This window comes from Asterias amurensis, chromosome 3 (genome assembly GCF_032118995.1).
Source record: "Asterias amurensis chromosome 3, ASM3211899v1".
NCBI classification, from domain to species: domain Eukaryota; kingdom Metazoa; phylum Echinodermata; class Asteroidea; order Forcipulatida; family Asteriidae; genus Asterias; species Asterias amurensis.
Window position 1 is genome coordinate 29,850 of NC_092650.1, and position 21,623 is coordinate 51,472.

The 21,623-nt window shown below is 40.1% G+C and overlaps 1 protein-coding gene across 1 annotated transcript in view; it reads right to left on the bottom strand.

The window, feature by feature from the left end:
* Window positions 1-21,623, bottom strand: part of LOC139935405 (hydrocephalus-inducing protein homolog) — a 72,040-nt gene that overhangs the window by 10,970 nt on the left and 39,447 nt on the right. Inside the window, exons 49-73 of the mRNA XM_071929974.1 lie at window positions 21,145-21,371; window positions 20,078-20,260; window positions 19,642-19,921; window positions 19,195-19,367; window positions 18,571-18,769; window positions 17,870-18,069; window positions 16,915-17,083; window positions 15,727-15,977; window positions 14,578-14,616; window positions 12,484-12,570; window positions 10,519-10,681; window positions 9,865-10,149; window positions 9,539-9,691; window positions 8,436-8,669; window positions 8,133-8,238; window positions 6,489-6,761; window positions 5,673-5,947; window positions 5,161-5,457; window positions 4,705-4,865; window positions 3,891-4,166; window positions 3,155-3,518; window positions 1,818-1,983; window positions 1,316-1,463; window positions 711-918; window positions 120-344 (exon numbers count right to left, since the gene is read on the bottom strand). Coding sequence (XP_071786075.1) covers window positions 120-344; window positions 711-918; window positions 1,316-1,463; window positions 1,818-1,983; window positions 3,155-3,518; window positions 3,891-4,166; window positions 4,705-4,865; window positions 5,161-5,457; window positions 5,673-5,947; window positions 6,489-6,761; window positions 8,133-8,238; window positions 8,436-8,669; window positions 9,539-9,691; window positions 9,865-10,149; window positions 10,519-10,681; window positions 12,484-12,570; window positions 14,578-14,616; window positions 15,727-15,977; window positions 16,915-17,083; window positions 17,870-18,069; window positions 18,571-18,769; window positions 19,195-19,367; window positions 19,642-19,921; window positions 20,078-20,260; window positions 21,145-21,371 — 5,142 coding nt within the window. The remainder of the gene's footprint in view (window positions 1-119; window positions 345-710; window positions 919-1,315; window positions 1,464-1,817; window positions 1,984-3,154; window positions 3,519-3,890; window positions 4,167-4,704; window positions 4,866-5,160; window positions 5,458-5,672; window positions 5,948-6,488; window positions 6,762-8,132; window positions 8,239-8,435; window positions 8,670-9,538; window positions 9,692-9,864; window positions 10,150-10,518; window positions 10,682-12,483; window positions 12,571-14,577; window positions 14,617-15,726; window positions 15,978-16,914; window positions 17,084-17,869; window positions 18,070-18,570; window positions 18,770-19,194; window positions 19,368-19,641; window positions 19,922-20,077; window positions 20,261-21,144; window positions 21,372-21,623) is intronic.

Consider the following 21,623-nt stretch of genomic DNA (forward strand, 5'->3'; position numbering starts at 1 on the left):
TTGTTATTTTGTGCATATGTCGAGATACACCAACTGAGGAGACTGGTCTTTGACAATTACCAAAGGTGTCCAGTGTCTTTAAATAAATTGAAATAAGATCAACAGCGATGTTAATATACCTTCAGCAGAAATTCACATCCTCGTATCGATGTCTTGTGGGGTGGTTTAAATGCCAGAACACATCGTTTGCGGTCGCTGCATGGTACAGACCCAGTCTCTGGGGAGATGCTGACCATCTTCATTGCCTTGCCAGATCGCTCCTTCATTGACCACTCATAGTCAAAGTTGAACTTCCCAGCATTGACGATGAAGATGGAACGAACTGCCTTCTCATTTACTTCCACCTGAAAAATTACAGACATAAAAGTTACACAAATTATAACAAAAAAATTAACACTACTTCTCCCTCTTTTGATCATCAACATACAAAACTGAGTTCTTATAGAGAACACATATCCTAGCAGCTAGAGCAAGGCAATAACACTCAAACAAATATTAAATTAAAAGCTTAGAACAGATCTAAATAGTTAGTCTCGTTGTTTCCTGGAGACATGTACTAAAGTTGATTGGCAGCGCCATGGATGGACAAAGAGATTGTTCTAAAGTCGTGGACTTGTTCAGTCCCATCAGATGTTGTTGAATTTAGCTTGCAAAGCATTGTGTCATATCTTTCATTTTACAATACCAAATATTCCGTTTTAAAAATGTACCTCTCCAAAGTTGATCTCATTAACTCCACGAGAGGACAGCTCTACATTCTTGCCAGTGGAATCTTCACAGAGGACCTTTGCGTTCATGGAATAGCCTTCGGCCTTGACGTTCAGGTAGATCGGCAGCGTCTTCTTCTTGATGTTGATCTCTACATTGAAGTTAACTACCTTCTCTTCATGAGGGGTAAAGGAGACGTCGATTGGAATCCTGAGTAGAGGGGGGGGGGGTGAAACTTTCTTTTAAAATGAAAAAACTAAACAGATTTCATTTATGAAAGGACAAATTAGTTATTATATTTGGTCAGCTTTAGTTTTCGTCACATCTCTGCTTACCGCAGAATTCTGCCCTTTCGACCCAACCAAATTTATGTACTAGCTGTGTAAGCACTGCATGCCTAGTAACGTGGAGTACACACATGCACAAGCAAAATTTCCCTGGTTAGCTTTGGAGCGCCAAGACAACCCCAGTCTGTAAACTCCCCAAGACGCTGAGAAAGATTAAAGGAATGTAATTGGTCCAATGACCAGGGCACTTATGTAAAGTGTATCGATAAGTTGTTGTAAAATGCATTGCACAAGAACTAGTTGTTATTTTTTAAACTAACCTTCCGAACGGTGGAATGATTCCCTCCTTAGGAGTAACGCTTAACTCGGATGAGAATGCCTCAGAGTGACATGAGGCTTCAGAGATGTCAAAGGTGAAATGTCGACTCTCATTGTTGATTAGCTGAATCCTCTCATTAGCTTGGTTACCTATAATGAAGGTAAAAGTCAAATTAGGATTCTCAGACTAAAGATAAAGTATTTCCGATCATTCTAGACTGTTTTCTAAGTCCATATATTTCCAGAGCTGTAAAATGGGGGAGGGGGGTCCACAAGACCACTGGACTGACTCACAACATTTACTGGACCAGAAATATTTGTACAAGACCAGCATCAAAATGAGAAGAAAAAACTTCCTGACACAATTTGATATGCATTTGAAGGTTTTTGGTAAGCACTTTCACATTTGAGATTTGAGAGAAGATTTACCTCGCATCTTTACGGGTATTGAAAGTATTATTCATTGTTTATTAGATTTAAAAAGTATCAGTCAACATTTCTCACCTAGCAGTAATGACTTGAAGTTGATGTGTGATCGATCAGTGGCTACAGCAGGTTCCTTAGCGTCACCCACCAGAAGAAATGGAACGAGGATGTTCTGCTCAGGGATGGTGAAGCGCCAGAAAGATTCAACGATGCCCAGCTGGGATGGGGTGAAGTCGAAGCTGATCTGGAACAGAAAAGTTAAAAACCATGCCAATCTCAAAATGAACTTGAAAACTCTTCTTTTGTAAACATAAGTATATCCTTGTCCAATCTGTACTGGGTTTCCCCAGTTGAAATTTTCCTCCCACATCTACAATCTGAATTTGATTTTCAGTTTTTCTTTTGACAGACCCACCCAAAATTTCGAGAAAAAAGAAGAAAAAAAAGGTTCAAACATTGACAAAGTTAAACACCTTCCCATAATAAAATTAGCTTGGAAATAGGAAAATGCAAATGATTAAATTAAATCCAATAAAATAAAATAAAATCACATCTATTTTCATACTTCGTAAACATTTCCAAACAATACACAGCCATACTGACAAATGGTATTAATAATAAATTAAGTTATTGGTATAAAAAGAGAGCATTAATTGCTGACAGACCATAGTGAGAATAAAATAGGTCAGGAACTGGTAGATGAGAGCTCTTGTATAAGTGCTTCTACATCGATTTAATACTTTTTAGATCAATCATAGATTGTTTTACAGTATATTTACAGTATATTTTTAAATGAAGAAATATTTTTACATAAAGAAACATCCGATGGAAGTGTCGTGGTCGAACAGTTAAGAGCACCGAATTCAAACTCTGGTGTTTCTGGTCAACAGAGTGTGGGTTCGAATTCCCAGCCGTGACACTTGTGTCCTTAAGCAAGAGACTTAACCATTGCTTCGTCCTTCAGATGGGACGTTAAGCTGTTGATCCCATAATAATAATAATAATAATAATAATAATAATAATAATACAAGGTATTTATAAAGCGCTCTAACTAACAGGGGAAAGTACCACAGCGCTGTACACACAAAATAAACAATGAGCAAAGAATAAATAAAAGCAAGCAAATCAGTTGAACAGGTGGGTTTGTAACGCGTGTTACAGAACCCAGTGCACTTATCAAAAAGAGAAGGGGTTCGCCCCAGTGTTCCTGGTCCGATCGGAAGCAAATTGCGCCACAGCACCTTGTAAAGCATTACATGGTGCTATCAGAATTAGGTCTCATAATTCAAACATAGTCCAACATCTGGCGAGAAATACTGTATGTTACAGCGCCAGGAGCATCACTTTGTGACGGACATGTATGCTATATAAGAAGCCACAATTATTATTATTGATTAAAGACAAAGGATTCTTACCTCAGTCTTTTTACCTGGCGCCACGAACCCTTTTGTTGTCGCACAACTAAACTGCTTAACTATCTTAGGATCTTCCTCGTCCTCACAGTTCCAGACAAATGAATACTGAGAGTTGGTCGGGTTTATGATGTAGAAACTCCTGCGGTTCTTCACCTGGATGCCTACCGAGGTGAACTCAATCACCCGGGTGTTGGGGTCAAGGGTAGCTCCTGGGGGCGAACCACCTGGACCACGAAGCTCCGGGTTGCGACGGGAACCAGTGACGTAGTCAGAGTCTTCTAGCTCAAAGTGGCAGTAGGGCATGAGGCTACGACCGCGGAGCGAGATCACTGGTCCCTGTTTACCCTCTTCAAGATTTGGGACCCTGGATAAAGAATTCAAGCGTTAACTTGTGTAAACAATCTTATTTAGTTTTAAATACGTTTGAAGAAAAGTGGAGTTTGAAGATCAATGTGTTACGTTTTTTTTTTTTACACATACACACCAATATGTGTGAGCACTGTGTACTCAACAGTACTTTCCCAAGCTCTGTGAAAACAAAATCACAGGCACTCAGGTGGGATTCGAACCCACAACCTTTGCCATTCAAGAGCGGTATCTTACCAACTAGACCATCCATATAAATATGTGCTTAAAGGGCCCTGTAATGTGCATATTCCTATGGACCACGGCAGGGCATAACAAATCCATGGTAAGTAGAGCCATGAAATTTGGGTCTGATCTAATCTGGACATACCTGCAAATGAGACGTCCCTCATAGTCTTGCATATCCAACGGGGCAAACTTGACAGTGAAGTTCTGTTTCTTGCCGACTCCAACGGTTCCCATCTCAGGTATCACTGTGAATGGATAGACATCCATGAGATCTGTAGCTGCCGTGCTGCAGCGTGATGGTAATCTCATCTGGTCCTCATCAGCAAAGCTGACTGACTTACGGCGCAGAATCTCATCTTCCATTACCACCTGCCAGTTGTAAGAGAGCTGTACTGTGCCCTTGTTGGTCAGCTGGAAGCTGTAGGAATCGAGAATGAAGATATAGTGGAGTTAAAGCTACATAAGAAATTATGTCTGAGGAAATGTGTGTATCAACACATATCGACTTGACTGGACAAATAGCAGTTAACCACCACTATTTAACAGGTATCATCAGATGAAAAATAGCTTCTTTGTAACTTTCCTTTCTGATATTTTTGTTGTATTGTCTATGCGTCACATCACCCTCAGATGATTCCCACCCCTATACCACTTCCCACGTTGTATGGAACTTGGTTCCCTGGCTATATGGCACTTACAGGTTTAATGGCTTCGGACTGGCACTTCAAACAGAGATATTGACAAAATAGGGAGACCTCAAACAAAGGGCTAGATAGACAGCTCAGTTGATATAAAGTGCAGGGCTCAGGTTTAAGTCCCAATCTAGCTTATTTTTCTTTGTTCAATGCAGAGTTCTTTATCTTTGTACCCTATTTCATGTAATAAACAAAAAGATCAATTTGATTTATCTAAACACAAGAATCTGGTCAGAGTAAAATAAACAAGTTCCAACTTACACAAACTGTCTTGTTTGGAACATGAGAGTGTCTTTGAAGTGAATGACATCAGTTTTGCATTTGTACTTGGCATAGTCTGCATTCGCGCTGACGCGAAGTTCAACGTCGCGTGTCGTGTCCTCCAATGGGGTGTTGGTCGGCTCGAGTTCAGTCTCAACAACCTACATTCAAACCAACAACAATAATTATAATAATGTAAATATATAATGCGCCATGCATGTCAGATTTGATACTCTTCGGCTTGATGTCATCAAGAGCTTAACCTTGAATCATCGTAATTGCAAAGCAAAGTGTGGTATCACATCACTTTGGCAATATTGACATCTCATCTTAAATTTAATCTTATATTGCTTTGTGAAATCCAGGCCAGGATTTTTTATTGTCTGAAACACTGCATTGGTTTCAGAACCACCATAACTCAATTTTAAACTATTATGGAAAGCACCATTTAATTACCTTCTTCTTGGCAGGCTTAGGGACCTCAATGACTATTTCACCCGCCGCTATCTTCCGTCTCAACTCCTCCTCTGTCTTCTCCTTATCCATCTGTTCCATGGCCGCCTCCTTAGCCGCCTCCTTGTCCTTAGCCCCGCCCTTCCTGTGCTCTTTCTTGGTTTCTTTCTCCTCCTTCTTGGCATCTTGGTTAGACTTTGGGCGATTCCCCGGGGTGTCACCTGAGGTCGGAGGTCGTAGAGCAGCCACAGGGATGTCTACCCACTTGACTGTACGCAATCTATCATCCCAGTCAGGTACCTGGTGTTCACAATAGGGGATTTTGAATTCTTAGTTTACTAAAGTTACAAAATGCTTTATACTATGTAATCTATATGTGTGATGGTGAAGCAAATCAAATTCACAGACAACTTGGTTAATACTTAATCATGACAAGCCTTCAAGTGCAGATTTCCAAACCCTGAATTTTATTTGGGTGCATAAGTTGCTAATCATTCACACCAGATCATATTTACCTGATCCACCGGCTTATCACATGTGATCTTGCAGACTTTACAATTGATCACAGTATCCTGCAGACCAACGGCGGAATCCGTCTTAAAGGTGACTGCAATATCCTTGGCCAGGCCGCCGTGAAGGTGCCCAACCGAGGGACAGAATTTCAACTGGGGGTGCTCTGGCCACTGGAAGCGCACCGTATCCGTCGCATTGTGATTGGTCATCGTGAAAGTCAGCTGATAGGACTCCCCGATGTGGCAGTGGCCAAAATGGATATGATTGGATGCAACAGCTGAGGAAGAAATTTGTACCAAAATAATTTCAAATAATTTCAAGATTTCCTTCTTAAGTGTTGTGCTCACATTAACAATTACGAAGATTTGACAGCAAGTGTCTGTGAGAAAATGTAATTGCATTGTTGAATCATTTAACTCGAACCCCTAGGATAGTATGCCTTTTGCTTTTCTTACGATAAAAGCAGTGTAATGGAATTGAGCCTGTGCTTAGGGCCTCTCAGTAAGCAAAAAAGTTTGCTTACAGGATTTATGAGACTTGGCACTGGGCCCAGTTTTATAAAAAGTTGCTAAGCACAAACAAATCTTGCTCAGAAGAAACAGGTAGCCAGTCAACATTCCATGAGGTTCATATTGTTGCCACTGGTGCATCACCCATATTTTTGCTTAGCAAGGAATCTATATTTTCTGCTAAACAGCTTTATGAAATTGAGTCCTGAACTGTGATTGCCTACAGGTTTGCTGGTTCAGAAAAGAAATTATTTGGTTTTGATTGTTTGGCAAGAAGTGAACTGTGACCTTTAAACCTTGATGACCTACCTGAGACTTGATTGTCGTTTTCTAGTAGTGCCTCTACGTTCTCCTCGGCTGGTATGCTGTGTATATTATCCAATGTAATTTCATCCTGATACCCTTCACCAACCATTTGAATGACTCGGTCCTCATACTGATTGTCCATGACGGTGACTCGGATAGACCCCTCAAAGCGATGGGCCACATCCGGCTTGAAGACTGCCTGGAAGGTTGACTCCTCACCAACACCAACAATGATGGAGGCTGTATGAGGATGGCGAATCAGTTCTTCACCCTCATCTGAAAGTCACAATCAAGAAAGATTCATATTAGAAAAATCACGATATTAAACTGTAAGAAAAATACTAGGAGAATCTTAATGAGTACATGTACAAGGGCTGACTGACTTGGGGTGCAAAGGCTGCTGACACACATTGGGTGCAAGGGCTGACCAACTTGGGGGGGGGGATATGGGCTGACCAACATATGGAGCACAAAGGCTGACCGACGTGGGGTGTAAGAGCTGCTGACCAACAATGGGTGCAAAGGATGACCAACTTTGGGGGTAAGGGCTGACCAACTTTGGGGGTAAGGGCTGACCAACTTTGGGGGTAAGGGCTGACCAACTTAGGGCTGACCAACTTTGGGGGTAAGGGCTGACCAACATATGGAGCACAAAGGCTGACCGATGTGGGGTATAAGGGCTGCTGACCAACAATGGGTGCAAGGGCTGACCAACTTTGGGTGCAAGGGCTGACCAACTTTGGGGATAAGGGCTGACCAACATATGGAGCACAAAGGCTGACCGACATGGGGTGTAAGGGCTGCTGACCAACAATGGGTGCAAGGGCTGACCAACTTTGGGGGTAAGGGCTGACCAACTTAGGGCTGACCAACTTTGGGGGTAAGGGCTGACCAACATATGGAGCAAAAAGGCCGACTGACTTGGGGTATAAGGGCTGCTGACCAACAATGGGTTCAAGGGCTGACCAACTTTGGGGGTAAGGGCTGACCAACTTTGGGGGTAAGAGCTGACCAACAATGGGTGCAAGGGCTTGGGTAAGGGCTGACCAACCTGGGGGTAAGGGCTGACCAACCTGGGGGGTAAGGGCTGACCAACATATAGAGCACAATGGCTGACTGACATAAGGGCTGGTGACCAACATATGGGGCTGACTGACTTGGGTTGCAAAGGCTGTGACCAATACATGGTGTGCAAGCACTGATCAAAATTGTGGTTATTTTTTACAAGCCATTTATTGTTATAAACCTTACTGAGTTTTTTTTAGGGAAAAATCAGTTTATGAAGAATACTTTGCCCGAGGAAAATATAACTAAAAATAACATTTTGCTATTAGAAATATTTGGCCAAGCAGTCTAGCGCAGTGAACTCAAGTTCAGATGGCCTCTTTATCAGAGTGTGGGTTTTGCGATCATGACACTTTTTCATTCATTACACGCCAAAGTATTGTAAGGATGCACCCAAATTGGCGGCTATGGCTACAGCTACGGCTGCTGCTAAGGGTGTTTCTAAGAACATCCTATACTTCAACGCATGATGACCTGTGATCCAGCTGAAGCCGTAGCTGTAGATACCAAGTTCGGACACGGCATAAAATATAAGCAATAAATGTGAAGGACCAATTCAGAAAATTGGTTGAAGTTACTGACCGTCTAGATAGGTCTGGATATTTCCCTGCATTGGATAGATGAGTTTTGTCTCTGGTGAACTTTGAAGGCTGAACACTCCATTCGGATCAGTCAAATCAATGTCAACCTAAAGGAGAAACAAAGATAAAGAAACATGTCAACTTTGCAATATCAGTACTGGTATATAATCCTTGCATATGACGTTTACCAGCCCCAAAACAGTCCCCCTTTTGAGGTCAATGAAGATCTATCATTGGCTGAAAGTTGTGTGCAGTGTACACACAAAGGCTCTTTTCCTTTTTTTTTCACAAAAGATACACTCACCTTGCTCGGCAATGTCCCGTCATTCCTAAGGCACAGCTGCAGCGTCTGCGTTGATCCTAGCAGCAATCTCTTGAACAACAATAGAGGGCTCCCTTTCTTGTTGCGTATGGACGGTTTCTGGATTGACACACGAGGGAGGTTTCCCTCACCCTGGACCTCGAAGGATAGGTTCTTCTGCTTGGCCACGGCTCCACTCACCCCGTCCAAGATGACTTCAAATTGACCAGTGTATGTCTGGAAATGGGAAGTTTGTGACAAAGAATCGTCAACTTACATAATTGTAAGTCCTAACAACTGGACACTTTGGAAAACTTGTAGCTACGCCTACAATTGATACTAAGGATTATGCAAAGGATGTCCTAAAACCTTCAACGCATATTGATGCAGAAATCTAGCCATAGCCCTAGCTGTAACCGCCATTTCCAACAGCTTTTGATTATACCTGCTACCACCTAGCATTATATCCATAAGTTTTTTTTATAAAACTGGTTTAGCATATTTTGACCCGCCTCCTAAATGAAACTTATTGGTGTTATATCTGCCCAAAGTATTTGCTTAGCAAGGAATAAGCACAAGTTTTGTTACAGAAAAAAATTGTCTGTGGTGTTTAATTATTTTTCCCCTAAATTGCTGCGATTGAATTTTAATAGGGTCGTTAATGCAATTTGTAAGGATTTTTAAAAATGAGGTTAATTTTTTTTTTAAATATTCAGTTTAAAAGAAAACCAATGACTGGAGATTTCTTATTCATTTTTTCACACCAAGATTAAATTGGCCTCTTTATGAGGATAAGAAGTTCTTGAAACATTCAGACAAACACTCTTGTTTTAGCATGTTTGGTGAGATGTAGAACAAAGAGCCATTCCAACTGCACCTCTGTGGAACTCCTTGCCCGGTGCATGTTTCCCTTCAGCCTACAATCTGGACTGTTTGAAGAGAAAAATCAATTCCTACCTCCAGCTCCGCTGAGTAATGATCATCTTAAACATTTTCTTCCTGTAGCCCCTTGCCGAGCGTGTCTTTTACCCTTGATTTAGGTGTGACTGACTGCCACAAAAATATATAAATTTAGAAAATAAGACATGATGACCACCATTTCTAACCTGCATGGATGGTGGACCAAAAGTGACCATGGCGTAGACGTGACTGTGTGCTGGGATGGAAGCCCTGGATGGCTCTACCTCAAAAATGTCTTGCAGTTTGGAGGACGGCTTTGATGTGACCAGCTTGCATGCAAAGAGAACGTCACATGACACCTAATAAAAACAGAGAAGAGTATTGTTAGTGTCAAACTACTTATAGATCAATTTGTTTATGTTCACAGAGTGAACAGTGACTAGGTCAGCTGATTCTCACAATGTCTAACCAAAGCCTTCCAATAATGTGCCAATGAATTTAAGGTGTTCATTAATTGACCACAGACTCTAACCTTGTTGGCATTTGAGATCTTGAACCGCGCTTTGACTTTGCGTCCGACCAGCACATGGCCAAAGATAAACTTGTTTTCATCCTCTCCATACACCCCGCCTCCATCCAGCTCCAGCTGGTGGCTGTTGAGGAAAACGCTGAGGTTCTTAACGACACGGTGCTCCTCAAAGATGGAGGCCAGGTCCACCAGATTGATGCCTGGACTACAAGCCTCAGCTAGGATCTTGTAAGGAATGCCCTGTGGATGATCGGCAGGATCACGGTCTGTGATCTCAATTGCAAGGTCCTGAAAGAAAAGATGAACAAATATTGGTACCATTAGAGTGGCTATTAGCCTTATTTGCAGTGAACTTGCATAAAAAGTCTATCATGCAGAGAAACCATTCAGCATAACACGGCACTATGGTTAGTTTCATCGCTTAACAAACGGCCCGACTCTTTACCTCATCTCCTCTGCCAGTCATCTCTGGTGGACATTCTACCTGTATGACCTGTGGGTTGTTTGGATAGACAACGCCATACGCTGGGTAGACGGTAAACATTCCCAGCTGAAGCCTTGTGGTGCTAGGCTTCAGCTAGTTTCGCTAAGTGACAATGTCCTAACAAAGTCGTTTCTAAATTTCAAAGTAAAACAGCTTGAGATCAGATTCTTTACCTCATCTCCTCTGCCAGTCATCTCCGGTAGACATTCTACCTGTATGACCTGTGGGTTGTTTGGATACACAACACCATACGCTGGGTAGACGGTAAACATTCCCAGCTGAAGCCTTGTGGTGCTACCTCCACCACCACCGCCTCCACCACCACCGATATCTTGCCTGGTTTATTCAAAGACAAATAATAATATTAATAATAATAATAATAATAATAATAATAATGCTTTATACTTCACAATACCTATATGAATATTATTCTACTGCGCACTACCATAAATATAAACCAAAACAGAAAAAAATATGAAAAACACAAACAGTATTAAAAGGAATGAAGCGTAAAAAATGAGTTTTCTGTCCAAAATCCTGCTCTTAGCACTGATGTCATTAAGCAAGACTCCTTCTTACAAGAAGTGCAGCATTCTTAACAACTGCTTGAAAGTGTCACACTTTGTGATTGTTGCTATTTTAGAGCTAGTTTTTATTTGTACTGGTTTAACCTGTGTGCTATAAAAAGACAAAAGTATTGGTGCCACACTTTTCCAAGCCAAACAAACTGAAAGAGTGATTTAAGAAAAAGGCAACTGTTTTTATGACATCATACAAGTGACAAGCTCAATTGTGCTGATAATGTGCTTGACTTTTCAAACTGCAGGATCCAATATCAATGCACTGCTTACAGACCCATTAGTATGGGCCCAGCAGCCACTTAAGTCCAGTTGTGCAAGATTTCTTGTGTCAGTGGTGCGCACTTCACACCTTGCAAGTGGACTTACGCACTTGCGTTAAGTTTAGTGAAAACGGCAGATGAGTGAAGGAAACAATCCATTACTCGTAACAATTGTTCTTGGTTTAGGCGCTATACAACTTGGTGGCGCTGGTTTGGCCGTCAATGTCCCTATATGAACAGTGTAAAGCAGATTTTTAGGAAAGAGCCAAAGCACAACTCTTCCCAAATATGACCTTAGTCAGAAATGAGGCAAGCACTTTAAGCACTGGCCATCCATGCTACCACTATAGCAAGGAGAAAAACCAGAAGTCTGTAAAAACAACGTTCATGTAAAGCAATACTGATGGAAAGCTGAGATAATCGGATTAAGTTAAGAATATAACCAGCATACCACTCAAGAAAGAAAGTACCACATCCCAAGATTTAGTGTTCCATCATGCAAACAATGGAAAACCATTGCCGTAATCAACAACAGCAAAGTCAAATCCAAATTGTGTGAAATAAAGCTCTGGTGGTATAAAACACATACCCGTCAGAAATGGATTGAAGAGTAAATCCTCATACAAGAGACAATGTGTTCACAATTTTAGACCATATCGGAATTAGCGGATACAGCTACGGCTGACGCTAAGGTGATGCTAGAATGTCCTATACTTCAACGCATGATGGTGGGGAAATCTAGCCATAGCCCTAGCTGTAGCCACCAATTCAGACACTGTCTTTTATTCACACTGGTGTGTGCTTAATCACAGTGCATGAAAATTACCTGGTAGAAAGCCTGAAGTTTTTGAAGACACAAACCAAAAACAAAATGATTTACAAAAATTGAAATGATTAATCTTTTGTGATATTTGAAATTCCCAATTTTTTTTTTAAATCAGAGTCCTAAATCCTTTCTGGAACAAACTTTCTTAGAATTTTCAGCGTTTATATTTATAGAATTTATATTTGGTTTACTAAATATTTGGACACACGTTTTCCTCACATTTCCTAAACCATCAGGGAACATTTTGGAAACTGGCTGTTAATTTGACTGCATGAGAGCAGTTTGAACAGCGATTTTATTTCGGGGGCACAACAATAACCCTTTCATCTAAATTCAATGTATGTTATTTTCTTGTATCAATGAGCACATTAATAATACTAAGAACAACAACAAAAATAGTTTGTTTTACTTAAAAAGTTCAAACACAGTCCAAATGACTTTGAATGGAAGACACGGAAGGGGAAGTTTTACCTCATTGAGTCAGCCCTCTTGGGTTTAGCTACAGAGCGTCCTGAGCTAGATCCATCCCTTGATTTACTACGTTTGTTACCACCGGGCCTGTTGACAAGTGACATCAATATGTAACAATAATAAAAATAGTAAACAGTTATATGTAACACCAGCTTAAACTCTACAATCGTAGCCAAAATGCTTTGGCCATGTGACAATAAACATACCCTTTTTGTCTCCATGTAGATGTTGCTTACCCAAGCTTGAGCACAGATGGCACAATTAGAGCCAACAATGACTGTGAGCCAAGGGCAGGGGCACTAATGGCCAAGATTGTCGATAAGTAAGTTGCCATTGCAAGCAGGTAAAATGGGACAGATACAAAATAAAGGCAACCCATCGAAACAAATGAGTTTTTAGGATTCCTTTGAATGATGCAGTAAAAGTGTTTATATTCGGTTTCATTGACATTTGTATTTACCCCGGACAGCATGTCAGTCCATCATGATAATGTGGTTTCAAGTAACCCATTGAATCCATACAAGTTAGTTCTGATGAACAAAACTGCTGTTAAAGTCTTTCCAAACAACTTGAAAGTGGGCCCAGTTGAGTCTATAAGGAATTTGAATGATTTCAGACTTAGTATGGCTTGAATTTGTTACATATCTATTCCTAACTTTAAACACTTTATTCAATTTAATTTCATATCACTTGTATAAGGGTCTAAAATAGTCAGTTTGATTTAGTTTTCCCACAAAACACTGATTTCTGTGAATGTTTAGGACAGCATTTAAAGACTTGATTATACAGCCAGCCTGTCAGTCATTTAACAGGCCTAGGCTGGATCTCACAAAGCACTCAAATTCACCTTCAGATGAGTTGGCAGTATTACCCTTGTGATTAGTATTGTGACATCAAACTTTGTTTACAGTTAAGATACAGTTACAGTTAAGATCAATCTTAGCTCTTTGTGAACTCTGCCCCTGGATCTACACTGGGGGGACCAGGGGCCAATCAGCTCTTTTACACTGGTCTTGACTTCAGTATACTGTATTAGCAATTAGTGTGAGTGAGAATATGGAAGTGTCTTTTTACTCACGGGCTGCAGCTTTGAAATTGAAAATTTAATCTTGTCTTTAGTTGGATCAACATGTACCTTGATCTAAATGCAACAATTTCATGGCCCAAAAATGACTAAATTGTAGACAGTTCATAGTTTTTAGAGGAGGTTTAAACGTGAGTAAGTATACAAAGGTGCATCTGGTTACAGAGACAATTTCAAACACCTGCTGAGGATGCTTAGCATAGAACAAATTTGTTGTGCTAAAGAATCAGGTTTACCAATTAAAGTGCTTTGAAATGACCACTGGTTTTGACCGGTTCTCTCTTAGTTCCTGCTCCCAGTTAAATTGGTTAAGCAGCCTAGTATGCAGGCCCAATTTTATGAAGATGATGTAAAGCAAGAATAAGTCACAACCAGTCACAAGTGAGGTACATGTACATTACAATCCATGGTGCGAAACACACGTGCATGTTCAGGCCTTGAATTAACTCATGGCACCCACAGCAAAAGCCGTGCTGCCATGTACCTTTACTGTGTGGTGCCCTATGAAAAGTTCCAATACAAATTGACCTTTGACACAATTTTCCTCATAAAGGTGCCCCTATTACCAGAGCAAAATTTCTTTGCCTTTTCTGGGGCAAAATTAAAGGCCTGCGTATTCTCATCATTTGAAACTCAGCAATGTCTGCCAATGCAAGGGTTCTATTATTTGAGCTGAAATGTTAGTTCCACTAAGACGGAAAGGGGTGGTTAATAAGCTTGTGGGGGAAAAACCCCACAAAGGTGCAGGGTAGGCTTGTGGAAAACCCACTAAGGTGCAGGTTAAGCTTGAGGATAATAGACTGCTAAGGTGCAGGGTAGGCTTGTGGAAAAAAAATCACTAAAGGTGCAGGGTAAGCTTGTTGGGGGAAAAAAAAACCAACAAAGATGCAAGGTAGGCTCGTGGAAAACCCACTAAGGTGAAGGGTACAGCTTGAGGATAACACACCACTAACGTGCAGGGTAAGCTTGTGGGAAAAAAACCACGAAGGTGCAGATGTTTTCTTGTTTACCTCAGGAACTGGAAAGAAGCTTTTGATGCCCGAGATCCACTATGATAGTAAGCAAGCATTATGAGGTTGAGCGGTCAAAGCAAATGGAAAACAGTATCAGGATGGAACAAAGATGCATACAAAATACATCTGGAAATGCAGCTATTAAGCAGATGAAAATTTGAAAACAAAATTCAAAAGATCTTCAGAGCATACCATTATTCTTTTCAAAACCAGCGCAACAAAAATTGGGGAGAGACCATGCTCATCTCATGAATATTCAAACATTTCTGGGGGCAAGACTCATTCAACATGCCCACAGTAAGCCCTAACACAGAGCTTCTGAAAAAGTTTCCCACCCTATGCAAGGTTATAAATAAATCTCATATGGTGACTACAATTGTAATCTTATCAATAAGAAATATTTTGGCATTATATTACCAGAATTATTATTGCCATAATATTACCCATTATCGCACAATTGTGAGTGGAATAAAACAAAAATAAAGGGCTTCCCGCATCAAAAGAGCCTGGCCAGATTGGATGTGGGACACACAGTGGATGTTTTTCTATGAGCGCATGTGTGAAAACAAATTGATCTTCAAGCAAACTTGACAAAACTTAAAGCACAATATGGGAAGTTATGGCAGCGCGATGACAAGAGTGTGATATGAATCATGCAATGTAGGTTTATATCACACCTATTGCGGGTGTTTATGGGTTGACCAATGAGAATCAAGAATTGCTGAAAATAAATCTCAATGCAGTATATTACTGACAATTTCTAGGGAAAATATTAGTGTCTACTTATTTTAGCGAATATACAACAACAATGAAACGAGAACAAGTGGAGAAGGTAACACTCAGAGCAATAACAGTCAAGCAATTGTTTAGGGAAAGCGAGAAATGATGAGAAAACTTAGCTGAGCAGAAAATTTACCCATTTTAATGACTCAAACATGAAATGCACATAAAATGTAACTGCTTTACCCCAAAGGGAAAACCAAAATGAACAAGAAACAAACACTGTTCAATCACATGCTTGCATAAAGAATTTTAGAAAAAATCAGAGAGAGTTGGCAGTTGTGATACCATAGGCACAACTTGAGTTCCGTTAATAAGGACTACTTCAGAGTTATAAATGTTCACATAAAGTTGAGGTAGACTTACACTCTCCCCCTTAGCAGGGGCTGCATTGGCTGCGAGTCACGGCTCATTCGGTTGACAGTATATTTGAAATCAAACTCCCCCTTGTTCTCGATGATGAAGGAGCGAGTGCGCCGCTGGCCAACCAGCACTGCGCCAAAGTTGATGTCACTGATCGGGTACACGTTGTACTTACTGAAGATGCTACGTACACTGAGCTTGACAGGAATGCTGGCAATTGTCTCGCCGCTGTCAGAGATGTTGGGCTCAATAACCTGAAGAGGAAATTCCAAAGGAATAATAAATCCAGGGATGCGATTTGCGAAATGGGAAAACTCCTAAAATTTGTTCCTCCTACTTACACTGTGCATCACCAGAAAAAAAAATAAAATACAGGTTAGGACGCAATGTTTTCTCCCTTTGGTGACTGCTTTACAATCTATCAAGAAAATTTAAAGGAGGTTTTGAGAAAATCCGGAAAAATAAAATGCCTGGAAAAATTCACCTGATTTTGTTTTGGTAAAATTTAGAAAAATTTAAGGAACCTAACTGGTAAGCAGTATTTTGAATACGATAACGTGCATTGACCAGTTTCTTATTTCATAATGCTGCTTTAAGGTATGCAACTTTTCACTTACTTTAGCTGAAAGTTTTGCTGAAAAAAGGGCAGCCTGCATATTCACTATTGATTTGCAATATTGCACCATTAATTTGTTTGCAGTCAGTACTGGAAGGAGAATGCAGTGTCTACTTGCTGTGAATGAGCAACAAACTGTCACAGTACTTCAGAAGATTGTCAAAATTGTCCCAGTTTAGTGAGGTGACAGCGGGTATTAACAGCATCTCCTACCGCAGCATTCACAAATGGACACCAACCCTCAGAAATCTGAGAAACAATTCTTATCTACGATTCAAATGGTTTGGGCAGAAAACTTCTCCAAACCAAACTACTTCAAAGGGAATACATTTTTGACATAATTGAAATTACCAACAGCTGCAGTGCTCCTTCCCAAGAATGTTTTTAAGGTCATCTATTTTAGTATTTAAGCATCAATGACCCTTCTTTGTAAACAGACTGCAAACCAAGTCACAAATTGACAAATTATGCAGCTATGACCAGATTTCTGCTTCTGCCTTCACTTTAATAAGGCTTGCCTGATAACCTCAGCAAATGGCCTTTAGTTCAGACAGCCTTTAAAAATAGAAACTTACTTGACATTTGAGGATAGGTTGGTCCCTGATGGTGACTTCCTTGCGAGACTTGAAGATAACCTGGACCTGTGTGGGTCGGTCATTGGGTACTAGAACACCCTTCTGAGGGATCACAGAGAACAGGTTGATGATCTCCGGTCCACTCACCTCAGTCGTCTCAAAATTGAAGCTAGGATCCAGAAAATATTTAAAACATTAAATGGAGGGTAAAGCATATGTAACAGCAATTCGGGACCAAATAGAGTACATCTTCAATTTGGTAAAAACACAACTCCAAGAAAGATAAATCAACTCCACCTCACACCCACACCAGAATACCCAAATATACACACACACACAACATTCACAGAAAAGAGAGAACATATATTAGCTGTTTAAACTGTTTCCTCAACAGTTTCTATCTTCTAACTTCTTGATGTTTTTAAAGACAAATTATACCTTTGGTTTGATTAATTATTCAATTGTTTTAATCCTGTATAAATGTAGATGTATACAATAAAACTAACATGTGAAAAGTTCATTTCAAAAGTTGGTCATATTTTTGAGATATCACCCAAAGTTTTGAGCGAATATCTTGGAGGAAGGATAAAACACTAAATGGAATAGACAAGATGAGAAGCTTTACTGCATTAATGCTTCACAGATTCTTTTCACATAACAACCACAAAGTTAAATATTTCTCAAAATACTTTACACTATTGAAAGCTGCTATCTGCTTCTAACCAAAGGTTAATTACCAAAGGTTTGATAACCAGGCCTTATTGATTGGTCTAATATACTTGAAGGCTATTTCATATCGTCCCTTTTCTTGAGAGAGCACGTCTGTTTGGTCTCATCCATTACCCTGATAGTACCAAATACTTTACACTATTGAAAGCTGCTATAGGCTTGTAACCAAAGGTTAATTACCAAAGGTTTGATAACCAGGCCTTATTGATTGGTCTGTTATATGTACCTGAAGGCTATTTCATATCGTCCCTTGTTCTTGAGAGAGCACGTCTGTTTGGTCTCATCCATTACCCTGATAGTACCAAAGTCCAATCCTCCATCAGCCCCTTTAGGGAAGCTCATATCCAGGGCTACATCATACGCCTCGGCCAACACCTGAATATTCTCAGTCTGTAGAAGACCCATGATGTTCTCAACATCAGATACCTGAGGCAAATCAAAAAGGGAGATTTGTTTATATTATTAGATAAATAACTTAATAATAATCCGGGAATTTAACTCCCACTGGGGCAAGGCTATTTTTCATGTTGTGAAGAAGGGATGAATGCAAAACGAGACAAGCAGCAGCTCAGTGGTTGAAAGTAGTGTAACCCTAGGGTTTTCAAAAAAGGTACAGGGGTGGATTCTTCCTAAACAACATGATGTGAAATGTCAATGACGTCTCAAACCGCAATGATATTCAACAACATCGAACAAAACAATAAGTTATTCCAGAGAGAAATTATTCCCCAAAAACAAAATCGTGCAGAGGCACGGTGAAGTTTTACGACAAATATTTTGGGCTTAAACAAAGACAAATTTACTAGAGCGGGACTGGAACATGTGACCTCCGGATTATATTGGCGCTCTCTATTAACTGAGCTGTCTAGCCCCAAAGATTTGTTTAAATACTTTAATGAAAAGTGGTTTAAATATAGTTCCTCTTACCTCAAGTCTGATCATCTTCTTGAGATTGGTGGGTCTCATTGCTCTGAAGTGAGCATTCAGAGCAAACTCAGACTTGGGATCAATGACCCCAGTATCTGTTGTCACTGAGAAGTCATCCCCGAGATTCTCAAGCCCACTGGTGCGCCAAGCCACGGGAAGGAGGGTGCTGTTACGAAGGTAGATTGTCTTTGTGTCTTTCCTGAACGACATCAATAGAAAAACAACGGTTACAACCCACAAACCCATTATTAATATTGTAAGCAAGGCATAATGGGCTTCTTGATCTCTCATGTATTTAGGAAAAACAAAACAGGACAATATGAATAATAATATAAGCATTTATATAGTGCCCCACAAAGAACGGAGGGCTTTACAATTTACATAAAAACAAACAGTGCAATGAAAAAAATACCCCCGAAATAGTACAAGGAAAAATAGAAATGAAAAGTCCCTCCCAAAGATGAACTCTACACTGACTGATTAAAAGTTGTATTTTTTAGGATAGCTCTATGTTTGTTGCTGACAAGTGCTAAATATTATTATTGTTTTTTATTTATTAATTAATAAATTAACTTGAAAGATGAACACAATATTTTGACTGGAGACTTTGACTAATAACCTTACCGGTGAAGAAGAACTTTCTCAAAATGAAGTTGTTTTTTGTCCAGTTCCAGCTCGGGTCGCACTCCATAGCAACTAATCTTGAAGAGTATTGGTTCTGGATTCTCCTTGACACAACAGACGATGCTGTCCTCGAAGAAACCCTGGTTCTTAGGATAGGCCCACAGGGTCAACTCCTGCAAAAGGAAGAAAACAGAAAAATCATAGGGTGAACATTTTAAAACCTGCATTGTCTAAAACTGCATAAAGAAGAGTTAGAACTTAACCCTTTTTCCTCTAGCAAGTTGGTCTATATATTCTTTCATGATTTTTTTGAAAATTTGTGCCTTGGTATTTTTATGCTTGGCATTTATATCCCCTTTGCCGAGTTCCCTTTTTGGGAGGATCTTCTAAACAACCTAAAAACAAACAACAAACAATGAACACACAGATTCAAAAGAGCTGACTCACGTGAGATTCTCCTGGTTTGAGTGACATTGCTGGTGGATCCATCAGGAATGTAGTGGCATTACCATCATGCTGAAAGCAGAAGGTTACTTCAGCATCCAGCGGAGAGGAGTTATTGATGGTTAGCTTCTCCATGTTCTCAGGGTACTTGCACTCCTTGTAGCGGTCCCTAGACTTTCCTGCCAGTAGGGGACCCATCTGGAGGGTTTCTGAGCTTAGAATATACTTCTTGTGGACAATCTCATCGGCGCGTTTGCTCTTCTTACGATGTGGGAAGACAATTCTGAAGAAGGAGACGAGAACAGGTTAAAAACTAATTTTCTTTGTTTTGTCATTTTCATCCAAGGTTTGTTCATTTTTCAAGGAGGCGAGAAAGGTGCTTTTTTTTTCAAATTATAATGAAATCAAAATCAAAATACTTTCAACGAAAATACTTCACCTTGGTTCACGACTGACGTTTGGGAAGGAGCATACACCCCGGCAGTACAACTGGTATCGCCGACGAGTCCCAATGATTTCAAAATTAAGGGTCTGATCAAATTGTCCCAGCTCGTCAGACTGGAAGCGAAGTCTTAGGAGAATCTCTGATTCAGCTGGGATGCTCCAGCGAAAGATCCCCAGCCTTAGGGGGGAAAAATACAATGAAAGGAAAGTTTTAATACTCAGTTATTTTACACATTTTTTAGAAGAAATAATCAATAATAAAAATGTTGTAAGTCCTAAAGTGCCACTAATTTTCAGTGCAATTTTGAAGTTGTCAAAACAGTGCAGCTAAATAAAACAGCCTGAATAAACGCAGAAAAAAGATAGCAACTGTCTCAACCGGGTGTAACCTTGACTTTGGCTAACAAACAAGACCTAGACCTTTGACCTTTTCACCCCAAAGCATCTTTCCCTAAGGGCAACTCCCCTTTAAATTACAAATCCAAATGGCACTTTTACTGGAGTTACGATCTGGAAACCACTTACCTAAACTCACCACTATGACCTTTGAACCTTTTCAACCCCAAACAATCCGATTTTTTAAAGCTAAACTAACTTATATCCCGTTCTCTCTAAGTTAAAGGGACGTTACAGAATTTGTAAGAAACCCAAATCGTGAAGATCACAGATTTACATAAAACTTACACAGTCTAATGATGATGATAAGAGAAAACATCCCTTGAAATATTTCTGTCTGAAATGTCATATTTGATGAGATATAAATAATCTTATTTTGCAATGGAGTTTAACGCTCAGTGAGCGTTTTATTCATTTTTGTTTTGGCATCGATGCAATGCAAAATTATTTGTAATCGGCTTTCACTATTCTCTCTAGACACAGATGGCCAATCGATCTCAAACTTCTACAGGTTTGTCAGTTAATGTAATGGTGGATTACACAAAGTACTTACACTGCCAGCAACTGTTTTGTTAGCAAAACCAATTCTGTAATGTTCCTTTAAGTAAGCTCATTCAAGTTAAGTTAGTTTGACCCCACCCCTCCCCCAATGTCTGTGTTACTTACTTGGGATTCTTAGGTTCCTGCATGGCCGACATATCCCCAGCTGTGCTACTCTGACCATCAAAGTCTGATCCTGGTGTAGTAGTGCCTGGGGGTGGGGAGGTGACCACTAAGGACCCCTTGCGATTGCGGGAGCCTTTGGCAGAGCGACGTCTTGAGCTTACACTCTCTGCTCCTGTACGGGATTTGTCTTTGCCTTTTCCTTTGCCTGTTGGGGTTGTGTGGTCGTCCTGAAAGCATAAAGAGACGTCGTAAAAAGAATTTGAAGACAGCAGAGAATTATATTGTGATTCATAACTTCATATTAGAGCACTGGTACATTTATTCAGAGGTCAATATGGTTCAAGTCCCACTCCACTCAATGTTTCTTTGTTCAAAACCAAAATTGTTTAAACCAAAACGAGTTAAATCAATGAATAATGTGTCAAGAAGGTTCTAACTTTGTTGCATTGAGTGTAGATTGACGATAACTATACAGTGGT